General features: G+C 52.5%; 1 protein-coding gene across 4 annotated transcripts in view; it reads right to left on the bottom strand.

Moving 5' to 3' along the window:
* UBASH3A (ubiquitin associated and SH3 domain containing A) overlaps nucleotides 1-21,143 on the bottom strand; it is a 368,437-nt gene that overhangs the window by 225,682 nt on the left and 121,612 nt on the right. For all 4 annotated transcript variants that reach the window (XR_011283382.1, XM_069635649.1, XM_069635648.1 and 1 more), the window contains exon 3: nucleotides 13,669-13,855. Coding sequence is in view for 3 of the 4 variants with exons in the window: in XM_069635649.1 (XP_069491750.1) it covers nucleotides 13,669-13,855 (187 nt within the window). In the remaining variant the exon portion in view is untranslated. The remainder of the gene's footprint in view (nucleotides 1-13,668; nucleotides 13,856-21,143) is intronic.

Below are 21,143 nucleotides of genomic sequence, written 5' to 3'. Positions count from 1 at the left end.
TGCTCCTCATGGGAATCTGGTTCTCAGGGGAATCTGCTCCTCAGGGAATCTGCTCATCAGGGGAATCTGCTCCTCAGGGGAATCTGCTTCTCAGGGGAATCTGCTCCTCAGGGGAATGTGCTCCACAGGGGAATCTGCTCCTCGGGGGAATCTGCTCCTTGGGGGAATATGCTACTCGGGAATCTGCTCCACAGGGGAATATGTAAATCTGCTCCTTAGGGGTATCTGCTCCTCATGGGAATCTGCTTCTCAGGGGAATCTGCTCCTCAGGGGAATTTGCTCCTCATGGGAATCTGCTTCTCAGGGGAATCTGCTTCTCAGGTGAATCTGCTCCTCGGGGGAATAATCTCCTCAGTGGAATCTGTTCCTCATGGGAATCTGGTTCTCAGGAGAATCTATCTGCTCCTCGGGGGAATATAATCCTCAGAAGAATCTGCTCATCGGAATCTGGTTCTAGGGGGAATCTGCTCCTCGGGGGAATCCGCTTCTCGGGGGAAACTGCTCCTCAGGGGAATATGCTCCTCGGGGGAATCTGCTCCTCATGGGAATCTGCGTCTCAGGGGAATCTGCTTCTCATGGGAATCTGCTCCTCAGGGGAATCTGCTTCTCAGGGGAATCTGCTCCTTGGGGGAAACTGCTCCTCAGGGGAATCTGCTCCTCAGGGGAATTTGCTCCTCATGGGAATCTGCTCCTTGGGGGAATATGCTACTCAGGGGAATCTGCTCCACAGGAGAATATGCAAATCTGCTCCTCAGGGGAATCTGCTCCTCATGGGAATCTGCTTCTCAGGGGAATCTGCTCCTCAGGGGAATCTGCTCCTCGGGGGAATCTGCTCCTCATGGGAATCTGCTTCTCAGAGAAATCTGCTCCTCTGGGAAATCTGCTCCTCAGGGGAATCTGCTTCTCAGGGGAATCTGCTCCTCAGGGGAATCTGCTCCTTGGGGGAAATCTGCTCCTCGGAGGAATATGCTTCTCAGTGGAATCTGATTCTCAGGGGAATATGCTTCTCGGGGGAAATCTGCTCCTCGAAGGAATCTGTTCCTCAGGGGAAATTGCTCCTCATGAGAATCTGCTTCTCAAGGGAATCTGCTTCTCAGAGCAATCTTCTCAGGGGAATCTGCTTCTCAGGAAAATCTGTTCCTCTTGGGAATCTGCTTCTCAGGGGAATCTGCTCCTCAGGGGAATCTGCTCCACAGGGGAATCTGCTCCTCAGGAGAATCTGCTACTTGGAGGAATATGCTCCTCAGGGGAATCTGATTCTCAGGGGAATCTGCTTCTCAGGGGAAATCTGCTCCTCGGGAGAATCTGCTCCTCGGGGGAATTTGCTCCTCATGGGAATCTGCTTCTCAGGGGAATCTTCTCTTCAGGGGAATCTGCTTCTCAGGAAAAACCTGTTCCTCAGGGGAATCTGCTTCTCAGGGAAATCTGCTCCTCAGGGGAATCTGCTCCTCATGGAAATCTGCTTCTCAGGGGAATCAGCTCCTCAGGGGAATCTGCTCCTCAAGGGAATCTGCTCCACAGGGTGCTTCTCAGGGGAATCTGCTCCCCATGGGAATCTGCTCCTCATGGGAATCTGCTTCTTAGGGGAATCTGCTCCTCTGGGGAATCCGCTAATCAGGGGAATCTGCTTCTCATAGGAATCTGCTCCTCATGGGAATCTGCTTCTTAGGGGAATCTGCTCCTCAGGGGAATCTGCTCCTCGGGGGAATCTGCTCCTCGGGGAATATGCTACTCAGGGGAATCTGCTCCTTAGGGGAATATGCTCCTCAGTGGAATCTGCTCATCAGGGGAATCTGCTCCTCGGGGGAATATGCTCCTCGGGGGAATCTGCTCCTCAGGGGAATCTGCTCCTCAGGGGCATCTGCTTCTCAGGGGAATCTGCTTCTCAGGGGAATCTGCTCCTTGGGGGAATATGCTCCTCAGCTGAATCTGCTCCTCATGGGAATCTGGTTCTCAGGGGAATCTGCTCCTCAGGGAATCTGCTCATCAGGGGAATCTGCTTCTCAGGGGAATCTGTTCCTCAGGGGAATCTGCTCCTCGGGGGAATATGCTCCTCAGCGGAATCTGCTCATCAGTGGAATCTGCTCCTCAGGGGAATCTGCTCCTCATGGGAATCTGCTCCTCAGAGGAATATGCTCCTTGGGGGAATCTGCTCCTCAGGGGAATCTGTTCCTCAGGGACATCTGCTTCTCAGGGGAATCTGCTTCTCAGGGGAATCTGCTCCTCGGGGGAATATGCTCCTCAGCTGAATCTGCTCCTCATGGGAATCTGGTTCTCAGGGGAATCTGCTCCTCAGGGGAATCTGCTCCTCAGGGGAATTGCTTCTCAGGGGAATCTACTTCTCGGGGTAATCTGCTCCTCGGGGAATCTGCTCCTCAGGGGAATCTGCTCCTCGGTGGAATCTGCTCCTCAGGGAATCTGCTCCTCAGTAGAATCTGCTCCTCAGGGGAATCTGCTTCTCAGGAGAATCTTCTCCTCAGGGGAATCTGCTTCTCAGGGGAATCTGCTCCTCGGGGGAATATGCTCCTCAGGGGAATCTGCTCCTCATGGGAATCTGGTTCTCAGGGGAATCTGCTCCTCAGGGAATCTGCTCATCAGGGGAATCTGCTCCTCAGGGGAATCTGCTTCTCAGGGGAATCTGCTCCTCAGGGGAATGTGCTCCACAGGAGAATCTGCTCCTCGGGGGAATCTGCTCCTTGGGGGAATATGCTACTCAGGGGAATCTGCTCCACAGGGGAATATGCAAATCTGCTCCTTAGGGGTATCTGCTCCTCATGGGAATCTGCTTCTCAGGGGAATCTTCTCCTCAGGGGAATCTGCTTCTCATGTGAATCTGCTCCTCGGGGGAATAATCTCCTCAGCGGAATCTGTTCCTCATGGGAATCTGGTTCTCAGGAGAATCTATCTGCTCCTCAGGGGAATCTGCTTCTCAGGGGAATCTGCTCCTCGGGGGAATATGCTCCTCAGAAGAATCTGCTCCTCATGGGAATCTGGGTCTAGGGGGAATCTGCTCCTCGGGGGAATCTGCTTCTCGGGGGAACTGCTCCTCAGGGGAATATGCTCCTCGGGGAATCTGCTCCTCATGGGAATCTGCGTCTCAGGGGAATCTGCTCCTCATGGGAATCTGCTCCTCAGGGGAATCTGCTTCTCAGGGGAATCTGTTCCTTGGGGGAAACTGCTCCTCAGGGGAATCTGCTCCTCAGGAGAATTTGCTCCTCATGGGAATCTGCTCCTTGGGGGAATATGCTACTCAGGGGAATCTGCTCCACAGGAGAATATGCAAATCTGCTCTTCAGGGGAATCTGCTTCTCAGGAGAATCTGCTCCTCAGGGGAATCTGCTCCTCGGGGGAATATGCTCCTTGGGGGAATCTGCTCCTCATGGGAATCTGCTTCTCAGGGGAATCTGCTCCTCAGGGGAATCTGCTCCTCGGGGGAATATGCTCCTCAGCTGAATCTGCTCCTCATGGGAATCTGGTTCTCAGGGGAATCTGCTCCTCAGGGAATCTGCTCATCAGGGGACTCTGCTTCTCAGGGGAATCTGCTCCTCAGGGGAATCTGCTCCTCGAGGGAATATGCTACTCAAGAGAATCTGCTCCTCGGGGAATCTGCTCCTCGGGGAATCTGCTCCTCGGTCGAATCTGCTCCTCAGGGGAATCTGCTTCTCAGGAGAATCTTCTCCTCAGGGGAATCTGCTTCTCAGGGGAATCTGCTCCTTGGGGGAATATGCTCCTCAGGGGAATCTGCTCCTCATGGGAATCTGGTTCTCAGGGGATCAGGGAATCTGCTCATCAGGGGAATCTGCTCCTCAGGGGAATCTGCTTCTCAGGGGAATCTGCTCCTCAGGGGAATCTGCTCCACAAGGGAATCTGCTCCTCGGGGGAATCTGCTCCTTGGGGGAATATGCTACTCAGGGGAATAGAGAATATGTAAATCTGCTCCTTAGGGGAATGTGTTCCTCATGGGAATCTGCTTCTCAGGGGAATCTGCTCCTCAGGGGAATTTGCTCCTCATGGGAATCTGCTTCTCAGGAGAATCTTCTCCTCAGGAGAATCTGCTTCTCAGGTGAATCTGCTCCTCGGGAGAATCTGCTCCTCAGGGGAATATGCTCCTCAGCGGAATCTGTTCCTCATGGGAACCTGCTTCTCAGGAGAATCTGCTCGTCAGGGGAATTTGCTCCTCATGGGAATCTGCTTCTCAGGTGAATCTGCTCCTCAGGGGAATCTGCTCCTCAGGGGAATCTGCTTCTCAGGGTAATCTGCTCCTCGGGGGAATATGCTCCTCAGCGGAATCTGCTCTTCATGGGAATCTGGTTCTCGGGGGAATCTGCTCCTCGGGGGAATCTGCTTCTCGGGGGAACTGCTCCTCAGGGGAATATGCTCCTCGGGGGAATCTGCTCCTCATGGGAATCTGCATCTCAGGGGAATCTGCTTCTCATGGGAATCTGCTCCTCAGGGGAATCTGCTTCTCAGGGGAATCTGCTCCTTGGGGGAAACTGCTCCTCAGGGGAATCTGCTCCTTAAGGGAATCTGCTCCTCATGGGAATCTGCTCCTCTGGGAATATGCTACTCAGGAGAATCTGCTCCACAGGGGAATATGCAAATTTGCTCCTCAGGGGAATCTGCTCCTCATGGGAATCTGCTTCTCAGGGGAATCTGCTCCTCTAGAATTTGCTCCTCATGGGAATCTGCTTTTCAGAGGAATCTTCTCCTCAGGAGAATCTGCTTCTCAGGTGAATCTGCTCCTCGGGGGAATATGCTCCTCAGCGGAATCTGTTCCTCATGGGAATCTGGTTCTCAGGGGAATCTGCTCCTCAGGGAATCTGCTCCTTGGGGGAATCTGCTCCTCAGGGGAATCTGCTTTTCAGGGGAATCTACTCCTCACGGGAATCTGCTTCTCAAGGGAATCTGCTCCTCTGGGAAATCTGCTCCTTGGGAGAATCTGCTTCTCAGGGGAATCTGCTCCTCAGGGGAATCTGCTCCTTGGGGGAAATCTGCTCCTCGGGGGAATATGCTTCTCAGTGGAATCTGATTCTCAGGGGAATATGCTTCTCGGGGGAAATCTGCTCCGCGAGGGAATCTGCTCTTCAGGGGAATTTGCTCCTCATGAGAATCTGCTTCTCAAGGGAATCTGCTTCTCAGAACAATCTTTTCAGGGCAATCTTCTTCTCAGGAAAATCTGTTCCTCTTGGGAATCTGCTTCTCAGGGGAATCTGCTCCTCAGGGGAATCTGCTCCACAAGGGAATCTGCTCCTCGGGGGAATCTGCTCCTTGGAGGAATATGCTCCTCAGGGGAATCTGATTCTCAGGAGAATCTGCTTCTCAGGGGAAATCTGCTCCTCGGGGGAATCTGTTCCTCGGGGGAATTTGCTCCTCATGGGAATCTGCTTCTCAGGAAAACCTGTTCCTCAGGGGAATCAACTTCTCAGGGAAATCTGCTCCTCAGGGGAATCTGCTTCTCAGAGGAATCTGCTCTTTTGGAGAATCTGTTCCTTAGCGGAATCTGCTCCTTAGGGGAATCTGCTCCTCAGTGGAATCTGCTCCTCGGGGAATATGCTCCTCAGAGGAATCTACTCCTCATGGGAATCTGCTTCTCAGGGGAATCAGCTCCTCAGGGGGATCTGCTCCTTGCGGGAATCTGCTTCTCAGGGGAATCTGCTCCACAGGGAAATCTGCTCCTCAGGGGAATCTGCTCCACATGGTACTTCTCAGGGGAATCTGCTCCTCATGGGAATCTGCTCCTCATGGGAATCTGCTTCTCAGGGGAATCTGCTCCTCTGGGGAATCTGCTAATCGGGGGAATCTGCTTCTCATGGGAATCTGCTTCTCAGGGGAATCTGCTCCTCAGCGGAATCTGCTCCACAGGGGAATCTGCTCCTCAAGGGAATCTGCTCCTTGGTGGAATATGTTCCTCAGGGGAATCTGCTTCACAGGGAATCTGCTTCTCGGGGGAAATCTGCATCTTGGGGGACTCTGCTCCTCAGGGGAATTTGCTCCTCATGGGAATCTGCTTTTCAGGGGAATCTGCTCCTCAGCGGAATCTGCTCCACAGGGGAATCTGCTCCTCAGGGGAATCTGCTCCTTGGGGGAATCTGCTCCTCATGGGAATCTGGTTCTCAGGGGATCAGGGAATCTGCTCATCAGGGGAATCTGCTCCTCAGGGGAATCTGCTTCTCAGGGGAATCTGCTCCTCAGGGGAATCTGCTCCACAAGGGAATCTGCTCCTCGGGGGAATCTGCTCCTTGGGGGAATATGCTACTCAGGGGAATAGAGAATATGTAAATCTGCTCCTTAGGGGAATGTGTTCCTCATGGGAATCTGCTTCTCAGGGGAATCTGCTCCTCAGGGGAATTTGCTCCTCATGGGAATCTGCTTCTCAGGAGAATCTTCTCCTCAGGAGAATCTGCTTCTCAGGTGAATCTGCTCCTCGGGAGAATCTGCTCCTCAGGGGAATATGCTCCTCAGCGGAATCTGTTCCTCATGGGAACCTGCTTCTCAGGAGAATCTGCTCGTCAGGGGAATTTGCTCCTCATGGGAATCTGCTTCTCAGGTGAATCTGCTCCTCAGGGGAATCTGCTCCTCAGGGGAATCTGCTTCTCAGGGGAATCTGCTCCTCAGGGGAATGTGCTCCACAGGAGAATCTGCTCCTCGGGGGAATCTGCTCCTTGGGGGAATATGCTACTCAGGGGAATCTGCTCCACAGGGGAATATGCAAATCTGCTCCTTAGGGGTATCTGCTCCTCATGGGAATCTGCTTCTCAGGGGAATCTTCTCCTCAGGGGAATCTGCTTCTCATGTGAATCTGCTCCTCGGGGGAATAATCTCCTCAGCGGAATCTGTTCCTCATGGGAATCTGGTTCTCAGGAGAATCTATCTGCTCCTCAGGGGAATCTGCTTCTCAGGGGAATCTGCTCCTCGGGGGAATATGCTCCTCAGAAGAATCTGCTCCTCATGGGAATCTGGGTCTAGGGGGAATCTGCTCCTCGGGGGAATCTGCTTCTCGGGGGAAACTGCTCCTCAGGGGAATATGCTCCTCGGGGAATCTGCTCCTCATGGGAATCTGCGTCTCAGGGGAATCTGCTCCTCATGGGAATCTGCTCCTCAGGGGAATCTGCTTCTCAGGGGAATCTGTTCCTTGGGGGAAACTGCTCCTCAGGGGAATCTGCTCCTCAGGAGAATTTGCTCCTCATGGGAATCTGCTCCTTGGGGGAATATGCTACTCAGGGGAATCTGCTCCACAGGAGAATATGCAAATCTGCTCTTCAGGGGAATCTGCTTCTCAGGAGAATCTGCTCCTCAGGGGAATCTGCTCCTCGGGGGATTATGCTCCTTGGGGGAATCTGCTCCTCATGGGAATCTGCTTCTCAGGGGAATCTGCTCCTCAGGGGAATCTGCTCCTCGGGGGAATATGCTCCTCAGCTGAATCTGCTCCTCATGGGAATCTGGTTCTCAGGGGAATCTGCTCCTCAGGGAATCTGCTCATCAGGGGACTCTGCTTCTCAGGGGAATCTGCTCCTCAGGGGAATCTGCTCCTCGAGGGAATATGCTACTCAGGAGAATCTGCTCCTCGGGGGAATCTGCTCCTCGGGGAATCTGCTCCTCGGTCGAATCTGCTCCTCAGGGGAATCTGCTTCTCAGGAGAATCTTCTCCTCAGGGGAATCTGCTTCTCAGGGGAATCTGCTCCTTGGGGGAATATGCTCCTCAGGGGAATCTGCTCCTCATGGGAATCTGGTTCTCAGGGGATCAGGGAATCTGCTCATCAGGGGAATCTGCTCCTCAGGGGAATCTGCTTCTCAGGGGAATCTGCTCCTCAGGGGAATCTGCTCCACAAGGGAATCTGCTCCTCGGGGGAATCTGCTCCTTGGGGGAATATGCTACTCAGGGGAATAGAGAATATGTAAATCTGCTCCTTAGGGGAATGTGTTCCTCATGGGAATCTGCTTCTCAGGGGAATCTGCTCCTCAGGGGAATTTGCTCCTCATGGGAATCTGCTTCTCAGGAGAATCTTCTCCTCAGGAGAATCTGCTTCTCAGGTGAATCTGCTCCTCGGGAGAATCTGCTCCTCAGGGGAATATGCTCCTCAGCGGAATCTGTTCCTCATGGGAACCTGCTTCTCAGGAGAATCTGCTCGTCAGGGGAATTTGCTCCTCATGGGAATCTGCTTCTCAGGTGAATCTGCTCCTCAGGGGAATCTGCTCCTCAGGAGAATCTGCTTCTCAGGGTAATCTGCTCCTCGGGGGAATATGCTCCTCAGCGGAATCTGCTCTTCATGGGAATCTGGTTCTCGGGGGAATCTGCTCCTCGGGGAATCTGCTTCTCGGGGGAAACTGCTCCTCAGGGGAATATGCTCCTCGGGGGAATCTGCTCCTCATGGGAATCTGCATCTCAGGGGAATCTGCTTCTCATGGGAATCTGCTCCTCAGGGGAATCTGCTTCTCAGGGGAATCTGCTCCTTGGGGGAAACTGCTCCTCAGGGGAATCTGCTCCTTAAGGGAATCTGCTCCTCATGGGAATCTGCTCCTCTGGGAATATGCTACTCAGGAGAATCTGCTCCACAGGGGAATATGTAAATTTGCTCCTCAGGGGAATCTGCTCCTCATGGGAATCTGCTTCTCAGGGGAATCTGCTCCTCTAGAATTTGCTCCTCATGGGAATCTGCTTTTCAGAGGAATCTTCTCCTCAGGAGAATCTGCTTCTCAGGTGAATCTGCTCCTCGGGGGAATATGCTCCTCAGCGGAATCTGTTCCTCATGGGAATCTGGTTCTCAGGGGAATCTGCTCCTCAGGGAATCTGCTCCTCGGGGGAATCTGCTCCTCAGGGGAATCTGCTTTTCAGGGGAATCTACTCCTCATGGGAATCTGCTTCTCAAGGGAATCTGCTCCTCTGGGAAATCTGCTCCTTGGGAGAATCTGCTTCTCAGGGGAATCTGCTCCTCAGGGGAATCTGCTCCTTGGGGGAAATCTGCTCCTCGGGGGAATATGCTTCTCAGTGGAATCTGATTCTCAGGGGAATATGCTTCTCGGGGGAAATCTGCTCCGCGAGGGAATCTGCTCTTCAGGGGAATTTGCTCCTCATGAGAATCTGCTTCTCAAGGGAATCTGCTTCTCAGAACAATCTTTTCAGGGCAATCTTCTTCTCAGGAAAATCTGTTCCTCTTGGGAATCTGCTTCTCAGGGGAATCTGCTCCTCAGGGGAATCTGCTCCACAAGGGAATCTGCTCCTCGGGGGAATCTGCTCCTTGGGGGAATATGCTCCTCAGGGGAATCTGATTCTCAGGAGAATCTGCTTCTCAGGGGAAATCTGCTCCTCGGGGGAATCTGTTCCTCGGGGGAATTTGCTCCTCATGGGAATCTGCTTCTCAGGAAAACCTGTTCCTCAGGGGAATCAACTTCTCAGGGAAATCTGCTCCTCAGGGGAATCTGCTTCTCAGAGGAATCTGCTCTTTTGGAGAATCTGTTCCGTAGCGGAATCTGCTCCTTAGGGGAATCTGCTCCTCAGTGGAATCTGCTCCTCGGGGAATATGCTCCTCAGAGGAATCTACTCCTCATGGGAATCTGCTTCTCAGGGGAATCAGCTCCTCAGGGGGATCTGCTCCTTGCGGGAATCTGCTTCTCAGGGGAATCTGCTCCACAGGGAAATCTGCTCCTCAGGGGAATCTGCTCCACATGGTACTTCTCAGGGGAATCTGCTCCTCATGGGAATCTGCTCCTCGTGGGAATCTGCTTCTCAGGGGAATCTGCTCCTCTGGGGAATCTGCTAATCGGGGGAATCTGCTTCTCATGGGAATCTGCTTCTCAGGGGAATCTGCTCCTCAGCGGAATCTGCTCCACAGGGGAATCTGCTCCTCAGGGGAATCTGCTCCTTGGGGGAATATGTTCCTCAGGGGAATCTGCTTCACAGGGAATCTGCTTCTCGGGGGAAATCTGCATCTTGGGGGACTCTGCTCCTCAGGGGAATTTGCTCCTCATGGGAATCTGCTTTTCAGGGGAATCTGCTCCTCAGCGGAATCTGCTCCACAGGGGAATCTGCTCCTCAGGGGAATCTGCTCCTTGGGGGAATCTGCTCCTCATGGGAATCTGGTTCTCAGGGGATCAGGGAATCTGCTTATCAGGGGAATCTGCTCCTCAGGGGAATCTGCTTCTCAGGGGAATCTGCTCCTCAGGGGAATCTGCTCCACAAGGGAATCTGCTCCTCGGGGGAATCTGCTCCTTGGGGGAATATGCTACTCAGGGGAATAGAGAATATGTAAATCTGCTCCTTAGGGGAATGTGTTCCTCATGGGAATCTGCTTCTCAGGGGAATCTGCTCCTCAGGGGAATTTGCTCCTCATGGGAATCTGCTTCTCAGGAGAATCTTCTCCTCAGGAGAATCTGCTTCTCAGGTGAATCTGCTCCTCGGGAGAATCTGCTCCTCAGGGGAATATGCTCCTCAGCGGAATCTGTTCCTCATGGGAACCTGCTTCTCAGGAGAATCTGCTCGTCAGGGGAATTTGCTCCTCATGGGAATCTGCTTCTCAGGTGAATCTGCTCCTCAGGGGAATCTGCTCCTCAGGGGAATCTGCTTCTCAGGGTAATCTGCTCCTCGGGGGAATATGCTCCTCAGCGGAATCTGCTCTTCATGGGAATCTGGTTCTCGGGGGAATCTGCTCCTCGGGGGAATCTGCTTCTCGGGGGAAACTGCTCCTCAGGGGAATATGCTCCTCGGGGGAATCTGCTCCTCATGGGAATCTGCATCTCAGGGGAATCTGCTTCTCATGGGAATCTGCTCCTCAGGAGAATCTGCTTCTCAGGGGAATCTGCTCCTTGGGGGAAACTGCTCCTCAGGGGAATCTGCTCCTTAAGGGAATCTGCTCCTCATGGGAATCTGCTCCTCTGGGAATATGCTACTCAGGAGAATCTGCTCCACAGGGGAATATGCAAATTTGCTCCTCAGGGGAATCTGCTCCTCATGGGAATCTGCTTCTCAGGGGAATCTGCTCCTCTAGAATTTGCTCCTCATGGGAATCTGCTTTTCAGAGGAATCTTCTCCTCAGGAGAATCTGCTTCTCAGGGGAATCTGCTCCTCGGGGGAATATGCTCCTCAGCGGAATCTGTTCCTCATGGGAATCTGGTTCTCAGGGGAATCTGCTCCTCAGGGAATCTGCTCCTCGGGGGAATCTGCTCCTCAGGGGAATCTGCTTTTCAGGGGAATCTACTCCTCATGGGAATCTGCTTCTCAGGGGAATCTGCTCCTCTGGGAAATCTGCTCCTTGGGAGAATCTGCTTCTCAGGGGAATCTGCTCCTCAGGGGAATCTGCTCCTTGGGGGAAATCTGCTCCTCGGGGGAATATGCTTCTCAGTGGAATCTGATTCTCAGGGGAATATGCTTCTCGGGGGAAATCTGCTCCGCGAGGGAATCTGCTCTTCAGGGGAATTTGCTCCTCATGAGAATCTGCTTCTCAAGGGAATCTGCTTCTCAGAACAATCTTTTCAGGGCAATCTTCTTCTCAGGAAAATCTGTTCCTCTTGGGAATCTGCTTCTCAGGGGAATCTGCTCCTCAGGGGAATCTGCTCCACAAGGGAATCTGCTCCTCGGGGGAATCTGCTCCTTGGGGGAATATGCTCCTCAGGGGAATCTGATTCTCAGGAGAATCTGCTTCTCAGGGGAAATCTGCTCCTCGGGGGAATCTGTTCCTCGGGGGAATTTGCTCCTCATGGGAATCTGCTTCTCAGGAAAACCTGTTCCTCAGGGGAATCAACTTCTCAGGGAAATCTGCTCCTCAGGGGAATCTGCTTCTCAGAGGAATCTGCTCTTTTGGAGAATCTGTTCCTTAGCGGAATCTGCTCCTTAGGGGAATCTGCTCCTCAGTGGAATCTGCTCCTCGGGGAATATGCTCCTCAGAGGAATCTACTCCTCATGGGAATCTGCTTCTCAGGGGAATCAGCTCCTCAGGGGGATCTGCTCCTTGCGGGAATCTGCTTCTCAGGGGAATCTGCTCCACAGGGAAATCTGCTCCTCAGGGGAATCTGCTCCACATGGTACTTCTCAGGGGAATCTGCTCCTCATGGGAATCTGCTCCTCATGGGAATCTGCTTCTCAGGGGAATCTGCTCCTCTGGGGAATCTGCTAATCGGGGGAATCTGCTTCTCATGGGAATCTGCTTCTCAGGGGAATCTGCTCCTCAGCGGAATCTGCTCCACAGGGGAATCTGCTCCTCAGGGGAATCTGCTCCTTGGGGGAATATGTTCCTCAGGGGAATCTGCTTCACAGGGAATCTGCTTCTCGGGGGAAATCTGCATCTTGGGGGACTCTGCTCCTCAGGGGAATTTGCTCCTCATGGGAATCTGCTTTTCAGGGGAATCTGCTCCTCAGCGGAATCTGCTCCACAGGGGAATCTGCTCCTCAGGGGAATCTGCTCCTTGGGGGAATATGCTCCTCAGGGGAATCTGCTTCACAGGAGAATCTGCTTCTCGGGGGAAATCTGCATCTTGGGGGACTCTGCTCCTCAGGGGAATTTGCTCCTCATGGGAATCTGCTTCTCAGGGGAATCTGCTCCTCAGGGGAATCTGTTTCTCAGGGGAATCTGCTCCTCGGGGGAATCTGCTCCTCGGGGGAATCTTGCCTCAGGCAGCAAGGCTTTTGGTGGGGGCCACCAGGGCAATGAAGAGGAACACATGGCAGTTGATGTTAAGCAGCACCCCAGTCAGCCTGTGGCCCTTCAGATCCATGCCTTCTGTGGGGGCGTGGGTAGTGTTGGCCAAGCCACTGCAGGTGGGGGAACACCCAATGCTGTAGCCATCCCTCAAGCTTCTTCCCTCTTAGCAGAATTATGGAATAACCAGAAACACTGGTTGAATGCCCCTCCACGTCTATTGGACAAGGTTCATCATTACTCATGTTGCATGATCCCACTGACATGGCTGCGGGCCATGACCTAGACCACCCCAGAATTTCTAACATGGGCTTTAACATCAGACTTGTATCGCAGGGAGGCAATCGGCTACCCCGACAGTCTGCCAGCTTGGCCATTTTTGGGGCTGTTGCTAATTGGTTGGTTATTGAACAAAGGATGGAAAATATTTTTGGCTGCCAGTTCTAAGCCTTCCTCGAGTTTAATAATTATATTCCACCTGTTCCAAACGTTTTGCTTTGCCAGGCAGTGGGCAAAGGTTGCCGTGCTGTCTATCTGAGGGTATGCAATGGCGTAGGCGTCATTATGTTGTGCCAGATGACCTGTATCCAATTGGACGAGTAGCCCACCAATCACAGTGCCCCTAACAGTTTCCCAGGGATCCCAAAGGTGATGGCAGGACTATGTGCCAGCCGTTGGCAAATCTGCCCTGAGAGGTTCTTTCTCAGTTCCCCCAATACCTAATGCACCTCTACCCCAACATCTTGCCCAGCGAAATAACTCGAGCATCTCTACCTGGAACTGACAATGAATCTGTGACAGGCGGCTAAGTCTCCCATTGCCCGCCTGACACCAGATGTCCTGCAATGTGAGTAGCCGGCCGGAGGTGTGAGTCCTGAGGAACATGGGAGCATGTCAGCATAAGGAACCGGGGAGAAGTCCTCTAAGGACGGGGTTGGGGATGTACCTAGAATGCCCTTCATAGGCACGGGGCCCTGGGCAGCGTGCCCTTTTAGGGGCTGTGCCTAGATATGTGTGGACGGGGAGCCGGGCAACTCACCGTGAAGAAGTCGCACAGGGTTACGTGCGGGAAGCTCTCGTGGGCGCGGTTTCTGGAGCACTGCCGCTGACTTGCTGTCCAGAAGTCCTGCAGCCTGGTGGCCAGTGGTCCGGAGGGGCACAGGTAGACAGCATACTCCTGGGGAATGGGGTCATCCAAGCTGGGGTCATTGTGATGAGAGCGGAGCCTGCGAAGCAAGACATTTTACTGGTTAGACCATATTGGCGAATGAAATGCAAGCAGCCCTGTCAGTCAGGTGGAGGGATGGGGGCTTCTGTGGAAAGCCCCTGTGTAACATGTTCATAAACTAGAGTGTCATCGACAGGGGAGCTGGGTAGGTTATATCACTGTACAAAAGATTGCATTCTAGTAACAACCAAACCACCCAAAGGAGATGTGACATGATTCCGGTAGCAAAACACAAGCCCTACTTGCAATGCCATCCACCTTTGCAGGGTAGTCCATGTGATAACCCTTTGCCTTCAGTGTGAGGTTTTGCAGGGTTCCCCAAACCTGGTCAATGGAGAACATGGGTCTAGGCCTTCTGAAAGGCTGGTCTTGGAACTTGGGTGAGCTTGCAGGCCTCCTCCAGCAAGGCCAGGCAATGGGTCAGTTTCTCCACCAGCAAGGCCAGGCAATGGGTCAGTTTCTACTCCAGCAAGGATAGGCAATGGGTCAGTTTCTCCTCCAGCAAGGCCAGGCAAAGGGTCAGTTTCTCCTCCAGCAAGGCCAGGCAAAGGGTCAGTTTCTCCTCCAGCCAGGATAGGCAATGGGTCAGTTTCTCCTCCAGCAAGGACAGGCAATGGGTCAGTTTCTCCTCCAGCAAGGCCAGGCAAAGGGTCAGTTTCTCCTCCAGCAAGGCCAGGCAATGGGTCAGTTTCTCCACCAGCATCTCACGCACTGGGAGTACAGGAAAGGAGCCTGGTAGGATGTCCACTGTGGAACCACTTCCTGGGGTACTTCCTGGCAGAGCCTCTCCATAATAAGCCCCCTGACCATTGGTGAGATTGCACCACCCTGCACATCTCCTGCCTCAACTATGATCTGGCCTCGCCTGACCTCTCCTGCCGAATCCTCCCTGGTCTCGTTTATGACTGCTGGATACCTGCACTCTACCACGCTCTATACGCCAGCAGGGATGTCTCCCCACCTAGTCCCTTTCTCCCTTTCTGTGTGATGGTTCACCTTCTCCACTGCTTGACACTCATTGACCCCTCCCTCTTTCTTCCATCTCCTCTACTCTCCTCCACTCTCCTCCCTGTGATGGGGCCATTTTCTTGATGACCCCTCCCCCTTTTGCCATCTCCTCTACTCTTCTCCACTCTCCTCTCTGTGATGGGGCCATTTTCTTGATGACCCCTCCCCCCTTCTTCCATCTCCTCTACTCTTCCTCACTCTCCTCTCTGTGATGGGGCCATTTTCTTTATGACCCCTCCCCTTTCTTCCATCCCGTCTACTCTCCTCCACTCTCCTCTCTGTGATGGGGCCATTTTCTTGATGACCACTTCCCCTTTCTTCCATCTCCTCTACTCTCCTCCACTCTCCTCTCTGTGATGGGGCCATTTTCTTGATGACCCCTCCCCCTTTCTTCCATCTCCTCTACTCTCCTCCACTCTCCTCTCTGTGATGGGGCCATGTTTTTGATGACCCCTCCCTCTTTCTTCCATCTCCTCTACTCTCCTCCACTCTCCTCTCTGTGATGGTGCCATTTTCTTGATGACACCTCCCCCTTTCTTCCATCTCTTCTACTCTCCTCCACTCTCCTCTCTGTGATGGGGCCATTTTCTTGATGACCCCTCCCCCTTTCTTCCATCTCCTCTACTCTTCCTCACTCTCCTCTCTGTGATGGGGCCATTTTATTGATGACCCCTCCCCCTTTCTTCGATCTCCTCTACTCTCCTCCACTCTCCTCTCTGTGATGGTGCCATTTTCTTGATGACCCCTCCCTCTTTCTTCCATCTCGTCTACTCTCCTCCACTCTCCTCTCTGTGATGGTGCCATTTTTTTGATGACCCCTCCCTCTTTCTTCCATCTCCTCTACTCTCCTCCACTCTCCTCTCTGTGATGGTGCCATTTTCTTGATGACCCCTCCCCCTTTCTTCCATCTCCTCTACTCTCCTCCACTCTCCTTTCTGTGATGGGGCCATGTTCTTGATGACCCCTCCCTCTATCTTCCATATCCTCTACTCTCCTCCACTCTCCTCTCTGTGATGGTGCCATTTTCTTGATGACACCTCCCCCTTTCTTCCATCTCTTCTACTCTCCTCCACTCTGTGATGGGGCTATGTTCTTGATGACCCCTCCCTCTTTCTTCCATCTCTTCTACTCTCCTCCAGGCTCCTCTCCGTGATGGGGCCATGTTCTTGATGACCCCTCCCTCTTTCTTCCATCTCCTCTACTCTCCTCCACTCTCCTCTCTGTGATGGTGCTTTTTCTTGATGACACCTCCCCCTTTCTTCCATCTCTTCTACTCTCCTCCACTCTCCTCTCTGTGATGGTGCCATTTTCTTGATGACCCCTCCCTCTTTCTTCCATCTCCTCTACTCTCCTCCACTCTCCTCTCTGTGATGGTGCCATTTTCTTGATGACCCCTCCCCCTTTCTTCCATCTCCTCTACTCTCCTCCACTCTCCTTTCTGTGATGGGGCCATGTTCTTGATGACCCCTCCCTCTATCTTCCATATCCTCTACTCTCCTCCACTCTCCTCTCTGTGATGGTGCCATTTTCTTGATGACACCTCCCCTTTCTTCCATCTCTTCTACTCTCCTCCACTCTGTGATGGGGCTATGTTCTTGATGACCTCTCCCTCTTTCTTCCATCTCTTCTACTCTCCTCCACGCTCCTCTCCGTGATGGGGCCATGTTCTTGATGACCCCTCCCTCTTTCTTCCATCTCCTCTACTCTCCTCCACTCTCCTCTCTGTGATGGTGCTTTTTCTTGATGACACATCCCCCTTTCTTCCATCTCTTCTACGCCCCTCCACTCTCCTCTCTGTGAAGGTGCCATTTCTTGATGACACCTCCCCCTTTCTCCCATCTCCTCTACCCTCCTCCACTCCCCTCTCTGTGATGGGGCCATGTTCTTGATGACCCCTCCCTCTTTCTTCCATCTCCTTTACTCTCCTCCACTCTCCTCTCTGTGATGGGGCCATTTTCTTGATGACCACTCCCCCTTTCTTCCATCTCCTCTACTCTCCTCCACTCTCCTCTCTGTGATGGGGCCATTTTCTTGATGACCCCTCCCCCTTTCTCCCATCTCCTCTACTCTCCTCCACTCTCCACTCTGTGATGGTGCCATTTTCTTGATGATCCCTCCCTCTTTCTTCCATCTCCTCTACTCTCCTCCACTCTCCTCTCTGTGATGGGGCCATTTTCTTGATGACCCCTCCCCCTTTCTTCCATATCCACTACTCTCCTCCACTCTCCTCTCTGTGATGGGGCCATTTTCTTGATGAAACCCCCCTTTCTTCCATCTCCTCTACTCTCCTCCACCCTCCTCTCTGTGATGGGGCCATTTTCTTGATGACCCCTACCTCTTTCTTCCATCTCCTCTACTCTCCTCCATTCTCCTCTCTGTGGTGGGGCCATTTTCTTGATGACCCCTCCCTCTTTCTTCCATCTCCTCTACTCTCTTCCACTCTCCTCTCTGTGATGGGGCCATTTTCTTTATGACCTCTCCCACTTTCTTTCATCTCCTCTACTCTCCTCCACTCTCCTCTCTGTGATGGGGCCATTTTCTTGATGACCACTCCCCCTTTCTTCCATCTCCTCTGCTCTCCTCCACTCTCCTCTCTGTGTTGGGGCCATTTTCTTGATGACCCCTCCCCCTTTCTTCCATCTCCTCTACTCTCCTCCACTCTCCTCTCTGTGATGGGGCCATTTTCTTGATGACCCCTCCCCCTTCTTCCATCTCCTCTACTCTTCTCTACTCTCCTCTCTGTAATGGTGTTTCTTCTTTTAGAACCTCCTCCAGACTGCAATGCTTGGCCTCCCGATGACACCCATTTCCTGTTTGAATCGCCTCTGAACTTTCCCTTCAACTTCCTGTTCTCTCCCGCTCTCCTCTCAGCAGTGAGACTCTCTCGCCACTCTTCACCAAACTCTTTCCTCCACCCTCTACTCTAACATCCCACACTGCCCGGATGAGCTGACTGCATTATAGAGTAGGGTCTCTCCTCTCCTGGGGTGGGACATATTGTAATTGAGGGCGCCTTGGTACGGAGGATTGTGCTTGCACATGATTGTTTCCCAGGTTGGGTGACATGTGACTGCAAGGGTGCTGGACTGACATTACAAGAAGGCCTGCCGCAATCGTGGGTCTCAGAGGTACTGCTGGCATGTCTGGAGTTTCCCTCCCTTCCCCGGGAGTCCTAGCGGCAGTGACTGCGTGGGTTTGGGTCCCTCTGCTCTGCTACTGAACAATTCTATCCATGGGAAATCCCTTGCTTAGCAGGGTGGGGTGGTTTGTCTTTCCTGTAGGGGTTGTATGGGAGGATAGGTCTGACGGCCCCCTCCCCTACACTGCCCACCTACGTGAGGCTCATGGCTCGTTGGTGGCCCCCCCATGCACCGGGGCCCGGGAGGCAGGATGGCTGCTGATCGACACGTGAGGCCGCACGATCCATGATATAACACAACATAGACACCATTTTGGGAACACCAAGACTCCATTTTGGATATGCTGACCCATGGCCAAGTGAAATAGCCTGCGGGCAAAAAGCTGCATCTTAGCTCACCGCGCACAGAGAGCCTCGCACTACCCCCTCGCCTCCACCCCATGGCAGATCCGCTGAAGGCCCGTTCTCACGAGCAACCAGACACGAACAAGTATCAGAACAAACACTGTATTGTTTACCTTCCGCAGTACATCACTGCCCTAAAAGTGACCTGACTCGCAGCTCGAGTCTGGAAAATAACAAGAACCATCCCAATCAAACAAGCCCTGACCCTGCATCTAACCCCCAACATTTAAAATATATGGTGTCCATGACCTCCCTCCATGCACCCCTGGCCAGATCCCCCAGATGAAGTGCTAACTACGCATACCAAACCCCAATGGTTCACAGGGCTGTTTGCAAATGTTAAAATGGGTGTTGGAAAGGAATGAAACTTATAGAGTTATTAAAGCGGGAATGACCCCGACCCACTACAAGAACCAATGTGCCCGAAAGGTTTAATGTAAGCCCTCGGAAAATCCCACCTTGTGCTAACCAGTGTTTGCTGCTAATGTACAATGGATAAAGTGAAAAGCAATACCTAGAATGATTGTGTATAATGTAGTGAAACCCGTTTTAAAAAGTGTATGTAGGTCTTCAAGGGTGTTAAGTTAGTTTTTGCTATAAACGAAAATGTTAAAATCAATGTATTGCTTTTATGCTCCCGAGTGCACTACCCAACCTGACACTACCTCACATTTGTTATTCGTCTGCCTGTTCCATGAATTATAAGTATGTGCTTGACTAACGTTATGTATTACGCGTGCTACTGCCAACCCCCATTGTTATGAATGTAGAAATGTATGAAATGCAAACGATAGAAACATGTAATCATCATGAAGCTGCTAACTTCTGTCCCCTCGTTTGGTATACTGAGCAGCTCAGTGCATAGAGGATCGCTCAGAGGCACAAGGCCTTCTCCCCTTCCTCCCGCCAAGGCCCGCCGGAGCTCGCTGACGTTCGAGCAGCACAGACTCACCTCCCCACATTCCTGTGGGACCCGCTTCAAGTATTTACCTCATCCATGTCAGGGACCGCCATGGCTTGGCCAAGGGAATTATGTATTACCTGGTGCTAAATCCCACTGCTTTTGAGGGGCTAAATATGTGCCCTCACTGACCCAATAGTACTCTAGTTCACCCCAAGTTAACGGGCCATAAAGACAGCTATTCACCCCTGCGCTAACATATTGTAAAACAATCCCTCACCACATCTAACAGAATAGAATGACAAGACCGCTTATCCCGTGCCCTCTGACAAGACACCTGGACTTATGAAGCCGGGGCATTAGGGCAAGAGTAAGTGTATACTGATGTATTGGTAAAGCTTTACATGTAGGCTATCTTTCTTGTCTCTCGTTTGACCCTAGATTAACATATTGTAGGATTTGCAGGACACCTGGAATCGTATAAAATGATGAGTGTGTGTGTGTGTGGGGCCACAAGCGCAAAGTGTCAGTGCAGTCACCAATCAACGACACAGACTTTGTCCGGCCTGGCAGCTCCACCCCGACGAGCCCAGCTGACCCGTCCACCCCACGTTGGCACCACACAGATGACCACCAATCCTGAAGCAGCTCTTCGATACATCACCTATAGCTTAGTCAACGCCACCCAATCCCTGAGACTATGTGCGCCCTATAGCTTATAGGATGCTTGATGTATTTTTGTAATAAAAATGACTGTCTTTGCTATTGCCAGACAGAGCGCTCTCGTAGCTTGCAGAGTCCTTTGCATGCCCTATTTTGGTTTATAACTTGGTCCTGGTCTCATTCCCTTCTGGGGTGTGTCCTTCAATGCCTCTCACCAAGGGGGTTACTGCCTAAGGGGGGACGCTTACTTTCAGGGTGGTGTACATTCATCACCCCCACGGTGCTGGGAGAATGCTCTGTGTGTATCCTGTTCTGCGCATGCTCCCTAGGGATCCCACAGGCCTCCTCTTAGCGCTACCTTTATGAAGAGCGAAGGCGGAGCGGACGTAAGCACTTGGTTTGACAACATTTTTTCCTGGATACCTTCCTGGCTGGGGCTGACAATCAAAATGTTGATGCCCATCGTGGTATTTTTATTCCTGATTTTTTGTGTGTGCCAGTTGGGTCTTCGAGGCTGCGCAGGTGCAGTACCTAATGGGATTAACCCTAGGGATTGAGTCTCCCAGGCCCCACGGTATTCCTCACTCTCTGGGGACTGTCAGCAGGGACAGCACGGGCTCTGCCCAGGAAGAAGCTTCCCTGCAGGCGCCAGAGCTTTGGGTCTGGTTAGGGGAGATGATTGACTCTCTGGAAGCCATTACCCTGGGACAATGATTTTATCTGGTGACCTTAAATCATCCTTGTTGCTTGTCTGGTTGATTGGTAGGGGTGGGGAAAGGCAAGAGGTGGGGGTACCCTGGTGATTAACTTCCTCAGAGCCCTGCCAATCAGTAGGATTGAGGGTGGTGACTCTCCTCCTCTATACGTCCTACTGGCCTTGCATCCACTAGCTTGGGGTGGTACCCGGCTGGGCTGACCCAAGGCTCCATTTGCCACCCCGCTTCTGGTTCTTCAAGGTCAGGGGACTTTGTCACAACAGTTTAATGATACTTTTCCGTAGTAGAGTTGCTTCTTTGCTGGTGTATGTTTTTGGGGGACAGCAGACCCTTAACCCACCAGGTCTCAGTGGTAGAGGCTCACTGTGTTGTATGTGAAAGGGTGCAATTCTGTAGTGTAACACGTGGCATGACAGGCCCAAATCCAGGAGAACTGGGTGGATCTGAACAAGAT

Source organism: Ambystoma mexicanum, chromosome 7p, assembly GCF_040938575.1.
Source record: "Ambystoma mexicanum isolate Mex_15411 chromosome 7p, UKY_AmexF1_1, whole genome shotgun sequence".
Lineage (NCBI taxonomy): Eukaryota > Metazoa > Chordata > Amphibia > Caudata > Ambystomatidae > Ambystoma > Ambystoma mexicanum.
This window is presented reverse-complemented; position numbering and strand designations above follow the sequence as displayed.